Raw genomic sequence first — 18,977 nt, 5'->3', positions numbered from 1 at the left:
TTGTGTTGACCTGACTCTCCCAGGCTTCCATAGCCTTGTTGACCTAACAACCCACCTAAACGGGACGTTGTAAGACTCCAGCAGCGGTATAAATGTTCTTAAGGGTGCTCTCTAAATGTCTGTCAGAGGTGTCCTTAAGGGATGAGGCTCCCGAGATAGCTAGAACTGTCTGTCAGTATTAGACAGTCTGAAGACCAAAGGGTCTACGGATAGAGGCGATTCACAGTTTTCTGCTATCCGTAGCAAAAGGATAAGATGAGAAAAACCTCTAAGAGACTTGAAATTTCTTCTCAGGGTGTAACCAAGTATTTTTTAAATGGTCATCTAACGAACTTAGTTAAGGAAGAGAAAGACTGCGGATTTGCTTTGTTTCTTACCAAAAATTGAAGGACGAACAGCAATTTGTTCCTCCTTTGCAACATTCAGTGTTAGTCTATCAGCCTGGATTAAATCCTCCTACCCCTGAGCCACCTCTGGCGGTTCCAGAAGTGCTTGCTCATCAGGATCCTCAAATGCCCCCTCCTTTAAATTCAGAGTTTCATCATCAGTGTCCTGAGAGAACAGCCTTTTAGTCTGGGGTAAAGCAGGTGGGGGAAGGGCTGAAGCCACTGGAGCTAAGGCCCTGGTTAACTCTTCAACCGCTGATGCTAGCTCCGAGGAAAATTGAGACATAACGCTAGACAATTTAGAGGCCCACCCTGGTACCTCCTGAGTGGGGACCAGAATCGGGGGGGGGGGGGGGGGGGGGGGGGGGGGGCTGCTGTACATATATCACACAGCAGAGTACCCTCAGACTGAGGCAGTGGTGGGATTCAGCCTGTTTGCACCGGTTCTGCAGAACCGTTTGCTACCGTTGGTCAGGGCGCCTGTCTTAATAATTTTTTATTAGTTTTGTCTGTGGCCCTGGACAATGTTTAGAATATAAGGGCTCTGCTCTCCTGGGCTGGCCGTCGTTAGCCCTACCCTCCCTTGTTGTTGGCAAGAATTGGCACCCCTGCCCCTGTGTTCTGTGAAGTGCAGAGCAGCCACCATCAGCCATCACGCGGACACTGCCTGTCCCCCATCCTGCACGCCGCTGAATAGCGCAGCAGCCTGGGGTCGTCGCTCGGGAGTGCCAGAGCGGGGACACAAGAGACACACCGCGCAACACTTCCTATCAGCGGCTGGAGCTCGGACGGACACCCCCTCAGTCAGGACTCGGAGGACTAGGTCACCATCACCGTCTGGGTGACGGCTGCACAACACTGCTGTCAGTCACTGTGTGGGGAGAGTGATACGGAGGAGAGGGGCAGAACAGGAGCCGGCATGGCTGGAGGCTGCTGGGCTGGCCACAGGAGCCATTATTATTAGCCTGCAGTGTTTAAGGTGGCAGTGGCATCAGAATGGCGCAGTATGAAGAGGGAGGGGAGGCTGCCAGGAAGGGGCCCTGGTCCCTGAGGTTCAGAGAGGAGAATGGTCAGACTGAGGAGTAGCTCAGGCTGCCAGGCAGCTGCCCAATGCTGCTGTGTGGGGAGAGGTGCAGGACAGTAACCAGCATGGCTGGACTCTGCTGCTGGGCTGGCCAGAGGAGCCATTATTAGCCTGCAGTGGTGGGGGAGAGGGGGCATCAAAATGGAGAAGTATGAAGGAGGGGAGGCTGCCAGGAAGGGGCCCTGAGGTGCAGAGTGGAGATGGGAGTGGTCTGAGGATGCATTTTGGTAATGGCAGCTCAGCTGCAAGACTGTGTAGGGCTGCTAGGGAAGCACTGCACAGCAGTGAGCAGAGGGGGAATGAGGAGCTGGGCAGCCCAGCAATGACTTTTGAATCTAAATAGTTGCCTCAAAATGGCTGCCTGCAACATAGAGCCGGTTGTTACATTTTTGAAACCCTCCACTAGACTGAGGTGTACATTTACAGCCACATTTCTTACAGGAAGCCTTCTTAGAAGTACTTCCAGCCATGGTGCACACACCAAACAAGTCTCTTACACACAGATTTTAGTGTAAAAAGAGAGGAATTACTGGACAGGAGAGTATTTAGAAGGAGCAGTTACATAAGTCACAGAGCACAATACATATATTACAAGTGCAATGACTAAGCTATACTCTCCTGGCTGCTTCTAAACTCTCACTGAGAGACCCACATCCTGGTATGAAGCAGTGGCAGCAGAACTCAGACACCAGGAGGAGATCTACTGTGTGTGCACAGTAATGGCCGCCGCCTTGTGCATCTGTAGCCCCTGTGGGGAGGGTGCTGAGGTAGCATTTACCTGGCCTCTCTGCTATGAGGGAGCCAGGGTATATGTACCCCTGCCGTGCTGGCTGGCAGCTTGGCTAAATGTGGTGCACGAGGCACTCTGCATGCAGCAATGTCCGGATGCTCAGGGACACACACATATACAGTAATACATAAAAGAGCAAGTAACTTTGTACCTCAGTAAAACCATTCTGCACTTACACTAATTGCGGTTTAAACAGAAAGATGGTCAGTATTTAGGCTACATGCAAAAGCAGACCGCACTTACCCTGTATGGAAAGAGTACTTGCACTGTAACGGTTTTCTTTTTGTTTCAGAATCCTATCCACTCCTTTATGCCAATACCTTCAGCTCCTGAAACTTACCAATATTTTATTAACATAAGGCATGTATAGATAATTGGTGGGCTAGAAGCCTCGAAATGATCAGCTTCCCAAAAATAATTCAATGTCAAATCAAACAAGTAATTATTGACAACATTGGCATCAAATAACCACTATCTGCCAGAGTGCACTAACCTACCATGTTAGACAAGCCCCCATCATACCCAGCCTGAACGCTACATGTAGAGCAACTACAACAGTTTAACTTAAAAGGTTCCCATACACGGTGTGAGGGTGCCGTGCGTTGCGAGCTCCCGCGGGCATCCCATCACACAGCACATAATGTCTGTGCAGCCAGTGCTTTTTGAACTAGCTTCACATCGCATGCAAAGTGATCTAGTTCAAAACGCACAGAAATATTGTACCGTGTATGGACACCTTTACCCTGCTTGGGTGGCAGCAGCAGCAGCATGCTTCTAATACCAGGCCCTCCAACTGCTTTGGAACTACCCATTCCAGTATGCCCTGTTGGCATGGGTAGTTCCAGAGCAAACTGGAACACTCGGGGGGAAATTTAATAGGATGAGATATTTAGAAAGCGAGATACTTTGTAAGAAATCTCCAATTTTGTTTTTTTCTAAAGTGACAATCGTTTACACAGCAAAACCAGTTTGATTCTGAAGTGTAAAGTTCTATTTACATGTTATGGTTTTACAAAATGCAATTTAAAAGAAAATAAAAATATAAAAAATGAAAAACATTGTGTTTGATCTTGAAAATAAAAACAATTTTGAAAAAAATAATAATTAAAACGAGAAAAAAAAAAAAAAAAGAAATACGCAGGTAAATAAAATATACTGCTTGGAATAAATTGGAGCAGGAGATTGTGACAATGGTAATAATGACCCAATATGTACGACATTGTTATTATCCAGCCAATTGCAGTGAAAAGTAGAATCCAGCAACTCTGTCCCAGTTTGTCACCCACAACTACAGGCCTATTTACAGATCACAGTCAGATTCTGCGGTACTGTACATGTACTGTACTGAAGTTGGTCTTCCTTGTCCTGTAGGTGGGTGCACTTGGTATCAAATGGCCAGTAACATTTTTATATTGAAGTCATTGCTATAGTACAAGTGTAGTTTATTAATGATTGCTCAGCCCACTCACTATACTGAAGGTCAGCATCACATTGCAAATCAATTTGAGCTTTTCTAGTTAGAGGTTAAAGGTGGCCATACACACGCAGATTTATCTTCAGATCTGGCTGGTTGGAACAAAAACCTGGTTATGGATGAGAGCACATGACAGTTGACCATTTGCTTGGAAATGCTGGAAAACTGACAAACTGTCACTCATCCATAACCATGTTTTTGTTCCAACCAGCCAGATCTGAAGATAAATCTTACTAGTGTATGGGCACCTCTAGAGTTAGCAATGATTTTTACAGTGCACACAATTAAAGTTACAGGTACTGTGCAGCAGCTAAAGGGCATTATAATCTGTACTTTGTCCACTAGAGGGAGACATTCTGCCAGAATATTGTCATTTAGCAGGCTGTGCGGTTACAATAGTCAGAATACCTCCAGGTGTTCTGTGCGCTTATACAGTACTTCCCTTTAATGAATGTTAGGCATTACAACACTGGTATATGCTGTCCACTTATTATAGCTATGTGTGGGTTAAAAGCTATTTTCATTTTCGGGGCAGATATTCAAAGTCTTGGCGAGGGATAAAGTACTGGCCAGTCAGCTCCTAACTGTCATTATCAGCCTGTAGCGAGGCACTTACATGCAGAGTGGTAGGTACTTTATCTCTCTCCAAGGCTTAGTACATCTCTTTCTAACCCTTATGGGGCCTACACACATTCCCAGGCATTTGCTAAGCGATCTCACTAGATTGCATAGAAAATGCCTCTACATCCCAGTGTGTGTAGGGGGATAGCGATGTGCGGCCCCGCAGGTCGCTATCGTCCTGGTGATTAATATCCAGCAAGCTGCATAGATGTATAATCGCAGGTGTCAGGGCCAGTGTTGTCATGGAGAGCACTGGCCCTGACCGATCCATTCAGTGGCACACTGCTGTGTGCTGAGCGATCTAGCACCGCTCATCTCCACGTGTGTAGGTCCCTTTACAGTTTACTAGATAGAAAAGGTGCGTGTGTGTGGATTTATCTATTTAAACTTGGGGAAAGAAAAAGTACAAACCAATCAGCTCCTAACTGCAATTTTACAAGTGGGTAACTCATTCAACTGCAGTCCTTACTTCTATACTCTGGCAAGGTTCATTGTTTGGACAGCTACATTACGGTACTAATTCCCATTTATTAGGCCTGAAGTATAAAAAAAATATTGGGTCAGATGTATTAAGATTTAACAAGAGATAAATGCAAGGGTGATAAGGAGAGATAAACGTCCAGCAAATCACCTGCTAACTGCCATGTTACAGCCTGTGTTTGAAAAAAGTCAGTAAGGAGCTGATTGGCTGGATGTTTATCTCTCCTCATCACCCTTACATTTATCTCTTGTTAAGGCTTAATACATCTGCCCCAAAATGGCATAACACAAGGCCTAAGCTAATGGAGGGACAATGTAACAGCTATTACACATTTGAGGGGAAGGGGTCTTTATTTATTGCTACATTTGGATATATAGTGTAAGAATATACAGTCATGTATATGTAAGAGACCCTTACAGTTGGTTGGAGGATGTAGATACCGAGCACAATGTAAAAAAGGTCCAGCTAGGGTAGTGATGGCTAACCTTGACACTACAGCTGTTGTTGAACTACACATCCCAGCATGAACTGATGCAGGGCATGCTGGGATGTGTAGTTCAACAACAGCTTATGTTTCAAGGTTAGCCAACACTGAGCTAGGGGATTAAAGAATAATAAATACAGTATAGGTAATGAATACAGCTGGTACAGGATATATCGATGGGCCAATTCCCCAATGCCAATCGGCGGACTGATGAATTTTAATTTTTCTGGATTTTGGCAAAATCCAGCATGTTAAAAACCCTGATTTACCAATTCAGATTATTTTTGGGTTGAAATCTGTAAAAATCAAGGCTTTCCATCATGTTAGATTTTACGGATCATATGATCCAGTCATCAGTAAAACAGAGAATTGATCAATTCATTGCAGAGGTATGGACCCCATAAAACAAAGACAAATATGCAAGGTTAAAACATAAAAAATAGGATTTTAATACCTACCGGTAAATCCTTTTCTCGAAGTTCTTATGGGATACAGGAAAGTTGTTCTTAACGATGAGAAAAAGAGCTTATCCGAAGGGGACAGGCACATATAAAACTTTATACAGGGTGTACTGGCTCCTCCCCTCTGCTCCCCTCTCTTTAGTCAGTTTGAGAACTGTGCCTCAGGAGAAGCACGCATCAGGAAGAGCTCCAGAGAGTTTTTATCTTCTGTTTAATTTCTTTATTATTTTGGGGCTGCCGTTTGGACTAACAGCAGTCCTGCGTCGTGGAAGACTAGGGGAAGGGTTCAGCTGCTGGCCACTTCAAGGTACCGAGCTGTCCCTGCCACAGGACCACCGTCCTGAGTGGGTGTTGTTACAGCGGGCATTGCGCTGCAGCGCGTACACCCCTGGCATGCCGCACACCCCTAGTCCAGTCTGAAGACGTCAGTGGTGAGTATTACCCCGGGGTCCCCCGGGTTACTGTGCGGCAAGATGGCGGCAGCGGTATCGGCGGTGCCCTGCACAGGGACCGCGCAACCCCCTGCCTACACTGGGACAGGGTACTGCCTCCTGTATTGTCCAGGGCAGTTGCCAAATAGGTTTAGACATTCCCCAATGTCAGTCTCAGTATAAAATGCAGGTAAGCTCCGGCGCCATTACGCTGGGCGGAGCTTACCCAGAGTGAGACCACAGCTCTGTGAGGGCGCCAAAACCTGCTTCCTGCTTCTTCCCTGGCTGCTGGAAACGCCATTATACTGCTCCAGACACTCCTCAGCGGTGTGGAACAGAGGGAATCTGCTTGCAGAGACAGCTTCAGGTTTTCAGCGCTTGTGTACTTGTACACTTGCCTGCATACACTGTAAAGTACTGTTAGCATTACTGTACTGTTTTACCAGCTCTTATAAATCGAAGAGCTAAGGTTGTTTGGTGTATTGGTCCCCTCCATTATCCTCTGTTTGTGCCAGCATCTTCATCACAGGTTACTTGTGAGACATGTCTGATTTACCAATTCAGATTATTTTTGGGTTGAAATCTGTAAAAATCAAGGCTTTCCAACATGTTAGATTTTACGGATCATATGATCCAGTCATCAATAAAACAGAGAATTGATCAATTCATTGCAGAGGTATGGACCCCATAACACAAAGACAAATATGCAAGGTTAAAACATAAAAAAGCATTTGATTGTGTGTGCTGCCCTTCTAAGAGGACTAATTGCCATTTATCACAAGTATATCACTTAGATCACAGCAAGTGTGATCTGAAAGGTCACCTTCCACCCAAGAAAGGGCACATAAATGGTCATTGTGCTATACACTGATGCCAAGGTCTCTCACGTCACATGACGCAACCTAGCGCACTCTCCCCCCCCCCCCCCGGCGGTGTCACCCTGCATTAGTCTAACTGATTTTTACAAGACGTATCCTTCTTAAAAGGCCAAAAGGGATATCTGCGATACTTTAGAACTTGTGTACACCATATTCTACTAAACCCTAGAGCAGTGGTTCCCAAACTGTGCGCCTAGGCTCCACCTGGGGTGCCTCAGAGCACTTGCAGGGGTGCCTCGGTTTGGTGTTCCAGAACCGATTCAAATTATTTATGGTCAATGTAATAGGCAAAACCCAGAGCTTGTGGCTTCCAGTTTTAAAATATGTGGATAAACAGAAGTGAATCCTGTCCCTCACAACATAACTGGACCTAAGGATGAAATATAAGCACAACTTATTTCATTTAGTATTGTTTTCTCGGTAGCAAACTTTGCACCTAGGGGTGCCGTGACAAATATTCTGATAATCTAGGGTGCCGTGATGCAAAAAAAGTTTGGGAACCCCTGCCCTAGAGGGTTACAAGTGGGAAGTTGGATGTATAATTAACAGCTTTATTCCATTCCCTTAACCAGTATACAATTAACATGACACAGTCCACTAAGTTTCCTGCTGAGAATCAAACCTGAGCAAGTTGTGCTATAGGTGCGCTCAGTTAGGTAACGGAATCATGCTATAGGGTCATCACATTCACACAAACAGCCTGCAGAGTACAGCAGGCTTACTTACTTTTAGAGTCTCCTCTCTGGGAAAAGCCGGGAGAGGGGACTATCAGCAGCACTTCAAGGGGTAGGGGCCTGATCTCGCCATCAGGCCCCGCCCCCGCATATACTTCGATTCCTGGGTCTCCAAGGAGGGGATGGGCTAAAATGGTGTGATTTGCCCAAAAAGCTACGAAATTACGGAATTTAAATGCCAAGGCCGGGGAGATGCAGGGGGTCCCGGATTTCTGGAGCCCCCCAGTCATTCTGGGAGGGTAGACAACCCTGGAGTACAGGAATCCCCAAGTGTCATGCCGACATTATACAACCACCAACCAGACTAGTCATGCTCGACGGATCTCACATTTTTCACTTGACAAAAAAATAAATGAATGGAAAAGTCTTGAAAAGATTTTTTTTATATTAAAACATATTGAGAAAAAAGTGATCTCTACTGCAAATGGCAAGTACTAGAGAACAGTGTTATTAAATAGAAATCTAGCCATGATTAGAACAAAGTGGAAAAATACTGATAAAAGTCCCCTATTTGCCACACGCCGTTCACTTTATATATTATTTCAACAAACATAAGCTACGGTCATTTAACACTGTGGTCGTTTAAAATACATCGAAGGAACAGGTCTGTAGTTAGTATTGTAACCACTACCCGGTTCCAGTGTCATAAGTAGCATTAGACTCCGTGGATTCTGGAAACGCAACCTGACTGGAATACAGGATTAGCCAAACACTAACTGGTTATTCAGGGGCTAACCTCAAACCAGGATTAATGGCACGTGTGATCATGTAGAAACCAGTAACCGTCTAACTGACCTGCAAGACTAAAAAGAACATTGTTCTTCTAAATCACCGAGTACTATAGTTGCGGATACTCCCATCATCTCTTCCTCTATAATAGAGCTGAAATGTCACAAGAGCGTCTGTGCTGATCGGTCTCGTTAGGCCATGATTGTGCAGTAACTGCTTTCCTTTGGTTTACAGCAAAAAAAAACGGTGCTGAGCGTTGGAGAGTACATTAAGTTTCTCTTGTATGGGGCAGATAGGTCATCTCGCCCTGTCCTCAATGCAGCGGATTATCAAACACTGTGTCTGGGAGAATGGAAATCTTTAGCTTCTTTTCCGGCCAGCTATACTCCTTCGGCAATTTCATCTGCAGTAATAAAAAATAAATAAATTCAAAAGCAGTCAACAACAATCCAGTGAGATTGTAGTTACATAGTACTTTAGGTTGAATAAAAACGACTTGCATCCATCAAGTTCAACCTTAGATTACCAGTTATATCCCTGGATGTTTTTATCTAAATAAATTATTGCCTAGCTTTGATTTAAATGAAGTTATTGTATCTCCCGAGACCACCTCACATGGAAGAGTTCCATAATTTGACTGCCCTGACCGTAAATAAGCCCTTCCTTCAACCTTGTCTCCTCTAGTCTAAGTTCATGCCCTTGTGTCCTAGTCTATGATTTTAAAACAAATAGTCTAACTGACAGAACGTTGTCATTGACCTTAATATATCTGTACACGTTAAGCATGTCACCCCTTAGGTGCCTCTATCCCAATTTGGCTAATCTGTCCTCATAGCTTAAGGCCTCCACCCCTTTTATTAGCTTGGTTGCTCTTCTCAGGACTTTTTACAGTTCTACAGTATCTTTTTTGAAGTGTAAGTAAGTAAGTTTTATTTATATAGCGCACTTTCTGCAACAGGACTCAAGGCGCTTCACAGACATTAAAAACAACAAGGCACATACCGCAATACAAAGGATTATCAGTACAAGGAACAGGCAACAATGGCAGTACAGATGTACATCACACATACAGATATGCACAAGACGCATTCTAATAAGGGACACGGACATGGGGAACATTTACCGAGCTGTGCAGTACCCAGGCAGCCATTCAGTGGCGCCACATGGTGATTGCACAGCCAGCTAGGTAGCCAGTAACAGTACTGACATATATATACTAGATGTACTCTAATGAGGGACACAGACATGGGGAACATACAATTACTGAGCTGTGCAGCACCCAGGCAGCCAATCAGCGGCGCCACATGGTGATTGCACCAGCCAGTACTGTACATATAGAACACGAAAGAACAGTACAAGGTACACAGAACTAGTCATAGCACAATTAAAGCACAATTCTTTGTACACAATACAGCTGAGATATAAGGAAGTGAATGAGAATAGATGCAGGTATAGATTGTACATGAGTAAGAGAGCTGTAGTTGAAATACAAGAAGAGTGCTGTGAGAACAGGAGGGAGGAGGGCACAGTGTGGGAGCACAGAACTGAACTTCAAATTGTAGATGAGGTTTTAGACCTCATACACTAGTCTGACTTGTCTTAAGGACAAGTCGGACCAGTTAGCCCTTGAGTTCCCCTGGCAGCACCCCGGGAGGCTCACTTCCGATTTGGCACTTGATGTGCCATTTTTACATGCAATAAATCGCATGAGATTTATTGCATGTAAAAAACTCATGGGGAGCTGGCAGCGGGTTCCGAGCAGCAGCAGGGAGCAAGTAGCGACAGGTGCCAGACGGGAAGCGGCTGCTGAATAAAAAAAAAATATTTTGAAAGGACTGGCAGGCCAGTTATTGGCTGAGAGAATTCTCTCAACCAGCAGCCTCCCACCTGATTGGCTGAGAGAATTTCCCCAGCCAATTAGCGGCTGGCCAGTCTTCAAAATATATTTTTTTTAAAATTCAGTCGCCGCTTTCCACCCCGTAAATGCCGCTATGTGCTCCCAGCTGCTGCTCGGATCCCACTGCCCATACCCCGATGCTGCAAAAGGGTGTGTGACAGTGGTGCTTCAACGCTCGCACACACCTACAAATCTTACCCAAAACATCGCGGGTGTTAATAAGCACCCAGGATGTGCCACGGATGGGTTCAATCCATAAGCTTTTTTGTGCATACTGTCTGACCTTGCCAGACTCTGTGCGCGTGCCGCTCTAGCTGTTCTCAGCGCAGCGTAATGTACACGCTACAATTGAGACGCTTTAGCGTCTGAATCCCGAGTCCTTGCAAGCCGCTAAGAAGGGGGTTATCTGGATTCAGACGCGAATATGTCTGAATTTCGTAGGGTGTAGGGGTACATAGGGGTGCACTGTGCAAAACACTCCTAAACCTGTTCACAATGACACTAGTTGACATAACAGCTGTCGACCTGGTTAATTCCACTATCCACACCAACCCGAAGCGTGGCGAGCGCAGCGAGCGCCGCGTCCTACGACCTTTTCATACCCCCACTATCCACGTCGGCGTGGAGGTGAGAACAGAAAGTGTGGAGAGCGCAGCGAGTCCGAAGCGTGGCGAGCCCCGCGGATACCTGTGAAGCCTGCGAGGGGACGTGGATACCTGTGAAGGTATCCGCATCCTCTGGCGGAGCTCGCTGCGCTCGCCACACTTTCTATTCTCACCTCCACACCGACGTGGATAGTGGGGGTATGAAAAGGTCGTAGGACGTGTACCCGCCGCCGCTCGCCATGCTTCGGGTTGGTGTGGATAGTGGAATTAACCAGGTCGACAGCTGTTACATCGACTAGTGTCATTGTGAACAGGTTTAGGAGTGTTTTGCACAGTGCACCCCTATGTACCCCTACACCCTACCAAATTCAGACGCATTAGCGTCTGAATCCAGATGCCCCCCTTCTTAGCGGCTTGCAAAGACTCGGGATTCAGACGCTAAAGCGTCTAAATTGTAGCGTGTACATTTCGGACACCCTCTTTGTCAGCGGTGCGCAGGACTGCCTATTTCACTGTGGAACTACAAGTACCACAGTGACCTGTCAGCGCTGGGCAGCTGCTGCCCGGCGCTACGCTGATAACGTAGCTTTATATATGGGAAGCAGCCACGCACTATGCTGAGAACAGCTAGAGCGGCACGCGCACAGTTAAACAGAGCGTCTGGCAAGCTGCCAAATTTCTGAGACAGACTGTGCGCACGGTGGCACCGTGAAACTACACAAGTACCCATTGATGTCCCTAGATTCCTTATTGCCACTACATGACAATGAGCACTGCACCCCAGATTATTGTCAATATGGACTCCTAGGTCCTTTTCCAGTTCTGATCTACCCAAATATACATCTATATACGTCTAGATAAACATTTGTATTCATCATAATGACCTGTAAATGTTTACTTTTTTTTTTTACATTTTTTATTTGAATTTATATAAACAAATGTGAAGGACGCTGGCATTTTAGTGGATTTTTTGCACATCTCAGATGTTAGCACTCACAGGGTTAAACTGACAGAACAGTAGAGTGATTCTGTCAACACTCTACAGCAATAAAATAACTCAGAAAAAAAGAGGAAATAAATAAGACTTACTGAGCCCTATTATATACCAGCAGTGACCCCTCCTAATGCCTCTCTATGTACTCTGCCTCAAGCTAAACTGTTTAGGAAACTCTAGCGTGTGTTAATAAATGAACAGTGACCCTGTTGCAGAGTACAGCACACTGTGGCAAGTTCTCATGTTTGAAGTACAAGTCAAAAGCCCTGTACACACGCTTCGATTTGCTTTTGACTCGATGTTAGATTCAATTTTTTATTAGATCTGGCATTAGATCTGTACTTTTGCATTAGATATCGAATTCGATTTACATTCATGGTACATTGTACACATTCAATTTATTGGATCAAATTCGATATTTCCTTGGCTGCATAGTAGATTTTTCTTTTCGATTGAGAAAACGGGAGCGCGCATCGAATCGAATGCAGATGGAAAGTGTCCTAAAAACCATTCGATTTTGCTTCTATAAGCAAAATCGAATCGAAAACAGGGAAAAATCTAAGCGTGTGTACACAGCTGAAGTCTTTAACATGGAAGTGTAGTGTGACCCTTACTCCCCCACACACAGTACAGGGCTTACTTCCTCCGGAGAGCTTAAATCTTCTAAGTCTTCCAGCATCCTTTCCACCAGCTCTTCTGTCAGCAAAATCTGCAGAGATAGAATGGTTTCAGCCTCTTGTCTTGAACGGAACTGGCACTGAATCTAACATTCTGCCACAAAGGAAGATTTTGGATCACTGTGGCTCCCAAAGTGAAAACAAAACCTCCAAATTACCATATAATGCCATAGAGAGGTCTTCTGAGACCTTTAAATAATTGAATACAACTCTTTACCTACAGACTGGGCACTTTGGAGAGCAGACGCAATCATATCAGGTCCTTTAGACCCACTGCTTTAAGACAAATAAGTCGCAATGGGGGTGATGTATGAAGCAGTGAATCGCTAAAGAGGTTGCCCATGGCAAGTATATTATATATGAAGTGCATTGTGTAAAATTATAGGTAGCAGCTGATTAGTGGACATGACCAACGTCTCCAATGGGATTCAGTATTGAATCCCGGCGGTCGGGATCCCGGCGTTCAGAATCCCGACGCCGGAATCCCGACAGCCGAAATGCCGACAAGGGGGGGGACGTGGATCGCCCCCCCCTTGCGGGCTCGCTGCGCTCGCCACGCAGCGGGCCCGGTGCCTCGCTACGCTCGGCACGCTATTTTATTCTCCCTCCAGGGGTGTCGTGGACACCCCAGGAGGGAGAAAGTGTAGGCATTTCGGCGGTCGGGATTCCGGCGTCGGGATTCCGGACGCCGGGATCCCGACCGCCGGGATCTTAACTGCATCCCCCTCCAATGGCTCACTTCTGCAGACATCTCTCCTACGCACCTCTGAGATCACTTGGTCTGGTACTAGAGACCTGCACGCTCAAAAAGTGTCTGCCTGTGTTGTATATAAGCAATCAGTGCCCATCAACTACACAGTCAGTTTTATGAATAGAAAACATTAACGCTAACAGTCCTCTGGCCCAGAAAGACTGTAACAATCGTCTGCCCTGATCAATGGAAGCTAGACATTAAAATAAAGACTGCAGAAACAGAGCTGCAAGTAACTACTGTGCAGTCTTCAGTGTGTAGCCTATGACAGCCAAGTGTAAATGACATTGGGAAACATATTGGCAATGACAGCCTTCGATTGCTCACTTGTAGCCAAGGTCCGTGCGCTGCATATGGATGCTCCTCTGTAGCAAATGCTCCCTCCACCCCTGTAGACACAAACGTGATGGCTGTGTCTCCGGTAATACTTTTGTATGTAAAGTGCCGCCCATGTAACAGTCTACCTCTGGAATAAAGAAAAACAGATCAGTAGATGATACAATCTAAGTGTTTCATGTGTATTAAGCATTGCTGTCAGTTGCTGCGGACAAGAATAATACCCCCTTTTACACCAGCCTAAATTCCTGGGTTGGGCACGCGACTAGCGCTGGTTTGTAAGGTTCCCGGGCCAAAATCCCAGGAAAATTTGCCAGGATTTCAACCCTGCTATGGAGTAGGGTTGTTCTCGGGTTCAACCCGGGGCCCTGACTGGTGTGAAAGGGATAGGGGTATTCACCCGGGTTGCCAGTCCTTGTTGTGGATGATCAGGCCGCCACCTTTGTGGATGACAGGTGGCGGGCGCAGATGACAGGACAGGCGGCGAATGAAGATGACGCAGCTCTCCGGTACCCTCACTGCAGCCGGAGAGCTAAGTCATCTGCGCCCGCCGCCTGTGTGGATCACCAGCCTGCACCAAGGACCGGTAACCCAGTGCGAGTACTGTCCACCACCATCCCACCTCCTGCCTGCCTCCTCCCCGCATCCTTCCCACACCGGAAAATGCAGGGACTTTTCTGGTGTGAAAGGGGCCAACCCAGGAATGGCCCGGCATGATCCTGAGCCGAATTCCCAGGTGGGACCCTGCATTTTCTAGTGTGAAAGGGGTATAAGAAGACCTGCCAAAAAAGCATGGAGCCAGTTGCCCTGAGTAACAAAGCAGCGGGAGGGGGGGGGGGGGGGGGGGGGGGGGGCTAATGGCCAAATGTAAAGTACAAATAAAAACAAACAAGGGAGGGTGGCGTGGATTTACTAGCATCTTCCTATATGTCCCTAGGGCCACATCATTTGTGATGCCTATAGTTGCTTTGAATACACCTACTGACAAGTTTTCCTACAAGTTGAATTCGGCATGACACTCACCTTAAACAAAGTGGGATAAGTGCTCCAGACTCTTGGTTGAACTTGAGATGGACACTTTCTAGCTGCCGCGTACGTATTAACTCATGAGGAATTATGGCTGCAGAACTTTCACTTTCCAAGCTATCTTTACGGCTCCTTAGAAAAGGGAAAAAACTGATATGAATCATACTTGTTGCAATGAGATCTATCTGCAAAAACTACATACAAACTACAGCAGTGGTTCCCAAACTGTGCACCGTGGCTCCCTGGGGTGCCTCGGGACACATGCAGGGGTGCCCTGGGTTGGTAGTCCAGGACCAACTCAAATTATTAATGGTTAATTATTTATAAGCAAAACCAGTGCTGGTGGCTGCCAATCATAAAATGTGTACAAATAGAAGCAATTCCTGCCCTTTTCCACATAACTGACCCTAAGAATCGCATATAAATCCAATCTAATTAAAATAAATTTGGCCTAGGGGTGCCGTGATTAAAAAAAGATTGGGAACCCCTGTACTACAGCAATAAATAAAAATGGAGCAGGGCTGATATTACAATGTAACAATATGTATTACACACTGAGAGTGTAATATCAGCTCTGCTCCATTTTTTATTTATTTCTGTTTTTCCATTTGGGAGCCGACTACTCCCTCAAGCAGCTGCTGTCTTGAGTAAACCACTCCTGGTAGGCGCTCCATACTAACCTTTGTTAGTTCTTCTCTTTTTTACATACTACAGCAGTCTACAATCCAGTGTAGATCAAGGTTTATTACTGCAGCCAAATAGTAAAATATTTTATAGAAAGTCTTTCCATTTAAGACGCCTTACACATTTGTGCTGCCAAATACAACCCAACCAATCAATGTAGGAACATAGTTTGGACATGCCTGGCTTACAGTAACACTGTGTATTGGTATGCCGTGTGTAACCGCTCACTGCCCACAAATGCACAAGCAGACATCACAGCCGCAATGCGTTCGGTCATTCACATACACGCAGTGCTGAGTAATAGCAGATCTCCAAGCATAGAGGATCCGTATGCCTTTTTTAGACATGTGCCAATAAATGTAACAGGTCTATTTCCTTCTAACAGGAACTTACACAGTCCCTCTGCCACAGTCCCTCACAGGTTTGTGGATACTACAGCATGATCTATCAGTATCAGTGGCTTGGCCCTAACTTTGTGAGGTCAGTACTCACAGGAGGTCATTCACAAAGTGTAAAAACAAACAAGAGGATGACTGAGAAGCAGAAACGGGCAGAGGTAAGGAGCTGGCACAGCGTCATCATTCCTTACAAATGTAACTATGTGGAGGGTCTCAAGAATTCTTATGAATTTCTTTGGCATCCCTCCCACATCAAGTATTTGGGGTTGTTATCCCCAAACATCAATCATCTCTTCAAACTTAATTTTCTCCCGCTTATGACTAAACTGAAAAGCTGATCTCCAGAAATTGTCCCTTTTTAGACTCTCCTGGTTTGGTAGGATCAACACGGTGAAAATTAACATACTCCCTAAAGTACTGTACCTTCTACAAACGTTACCGATTTCAAATCTCTACTCTCTACCTATGTCTTACTTCATATCATTACAGAACCGAATAGGGAGATTTATCTGGGGTGCCAAAAAAATCAGCCTCTCCCAAGTGACTTTGGTTCAAAGCCGAACCAGGGGAGGACCACAACTTCCTCAGTTCCCAAATTACCACTATGCTACATGGAGCAAGAATAGTAGAGATGTCCAGAATCCCCTTTAATAAACAGTGGGTCCACATCTTAAACCATGCGACTGCTATACCATCACATATCCTTCCCTGGATCACCACTTTGCCCCGAGTGTCACACCCCACACTGAGCCCCACTATGAAGTGCTGGCAGAAACTTAGTGCCATTCCCTATTTAGCCCTGGACTTTCCCTTCCCACACCCCTTTTTGGTAAACCTGACTTCCATCCTGGTCTTGCCTCCCCATCCTTGACGACCTGGTCTGTAGCTGGAATCACCCGCATCTCCCACTTACTGTCCAACTCTGACTTACGTTCCTTCACAGACCTCCAACAGATCTTTTCCTTACCCACAGGATCGTTCCGGGCGTATCTACAATTTCAAAATTACATCCAAGCTTTCCACATCTCCCCACCTAGAGGGGACCCCAACCAGATTTGAACAAATATGCTTAAACACCACACCACCTAAACATCTCGTATCTACTATTTACCAACTGTGCTCAGAAGCCCTTTTGCTTGAACTACCCCCTTTTGTGAAAGCATGGCAATCTGAGTTGGCAATCACTATACCTGATGATCAGTGGCCTAAGATATTTCAATACACGTTTGCCAGCTCATCTTCAACTCAGATTCTTGAGACCCAATACAAAATCCTCTCTAGGTGGTACAGGTGTCCGGTACAACTACACCGGATGTTCCAAACTATCCCTGACACATGTTGGCGATGTCAACGCTCCCGCTACACATCTGGTGGCAGTGCCCTGAGCTGACTGACTTTTGGAGGACAATTAGGAGACTATCCATGCGGATTACCAGTATGCCCTTACCACACACACCAGAGTTTTTGTTGCTCAACTACATGGATATTCCTATCTCAATGTTTAAGAAATTCCTTACTCTGACACCTAATGAATGCTGCAAGAGCAACTATACCCTGTTTCTGGAGACCCCAAACATGACCCCCAATCTCCCATTGGTTTTTAAGACTTGATAGTTACATGCTCATGGAAGACCTTACGTAATCCTCTTCCTCCAAATTGCCCTCTAATACATTTACCAACACCTGGTCCCCATGGTTGAATTTTAACGAAAGCCACGACTATGCTTCATATGTTGACGCTCCCTCACCGACACCTGCCCTACAACCATGATAGGACACCAGTTGGATACTCCCTTGTCCTGCTCTTTCCTTTCTCCTCTTCCCTTCTCTTTACATTCTTCTATCACCTACCTTTATTTTCTTGTCTAATACTTTTATATCAAAGTGTATTCTTCTCGGTTTATGACGTTTATACATACGTTTATTAGCAACTGTAATAAGGACTTTATATTATTTTGATTTGACATCTTTCCAAATCATTGATGTCCCCTCTGGAACTGTTTATACCCCAATGTATGTTTGTTATCTTCTCAAAATAAAACGGATTGCGTAAAAATATAAAAAACCTGGAGATTTCTTACCAAAATCTCTCACTTTCTGAATCTCTCATCCTATTAAATTTCCCCCAATAACTGCTGCACAACACATTGCTGCATGTCAGTTGGTTCTCCCTCTCATGTCCCTTCTGCAATGTCACAGGAAGCAGGTTACTTGTGTGGACTACCAGGTACAGTTTTATAATCAAAGTGCTTTTTTCAGCTGGAAAATATACCTCTGGCACAGGACAGGGCGTAAATGCTGCGCCAGAGATACACGGACTTGAAGGGGGGACACGACTACTACTGCCCTAGTGTTCTGAAGACGCTCTATTCTCCTAGCTGCAATGTGCTACCTGTGATAGCACCAGTACTCTAAATTGGAATACTGCTGAATAAGAACACTATCAGAGCAAAATGCAGATTTTCCGGTAGAACTATACAAAAGTCCTGACCTTTACACCTTAGCAGACGACAACATTGCATCAGGATCACATACAAATGAAAAAGAAAACTAATCTGGTTCTTTTTTCTCTCTTACATTAAAAAGCCTACTTACGGCACTCGGTCGTGGTTCATTCCGTTTTGTCGCTGGTTACTTATAGGAGGTAGGATTGGTTTACTGTTTATTTCTAGGCCTCTTCGTAAAGCCTCTCTGATTTGCTCGGTATCTGTAGTAACACAAAAATACCAACTTACAAAAAGACGTTGGGGCAGTTACAACACCCTAACCAATGCACCAGTTACGCAGAATATATCTCATGACTTTCTATCCTTTGTGAATAACACAATCATGATCTGTAGCACTCCCACCAACATGGCAGCACACAATAGTATGTACCAGTATGTACCTTTGCCAGACAACCGCCTTGGTTGTGTCCCAATGCAAATACTTCTGCTGTCATCTTCATTGTCTGGGGGTCGGCTTAGATCATCCCAGGCACACTTAGCACTGACGCCACTGAGATTCGAACCTTCTGTTTCAATTCCCTTATCCACTCTCTCCTGCTTAAAAATAAA

General features: G+C 45.4%; 1 protein-coding gene across 1 annotated transcript in view; it reads right to left on the bottom strand.

Annotated features, from left to right (window-relative positions):
• Positions 1–8,189: 8,189 nt before the first annotated feature.
• Positions 8,190–18,977, bottom strand: part of SUFU (SUFU negative regulator of hedgehog signaling) — a 24,224-nt gene continuing 13,436 nt past the window's right edge. Inside the window, 6 exon segments of the mRNA XM_083150216.1 lie at positions 8,190–8,956; positions 12,690–12,758; positions 13,805–13,943; positions 14,837–14,971; positions 18,517–18,628; positions 18,809–18,973. Of these exon segments, the coding sequence (XP_083006342.1) occupies positions 8,867–8,956; positions 12,690–12,758; positions 13,805–13,943; positions 14,837–14,971; positions 18,517–18,628; positions 18,809–18,973 (710 nt within the window). The 3' untranslated portion in view covers positions 8,190–8,866.

The sequence above is a fragment of the Crinia signifera genome, chromosome 6 (genome assembly GCF_055691185.1).
Source record: "Crinia signifera chromosome 6, ASM5569118v1, whole genome shotgun sequence".
Taxonomy (NCBI): domain Eukaryota; kingdom Metazoa; phylum Chordata; class Amphibia; order Anura; family Myobatrachidae; genus Crinia; species Crinia signifera.
Note: the sequence above shows the minus strand (reverse complement) of the source record. Positions and strands in the feature narration are given on the sequence as shown.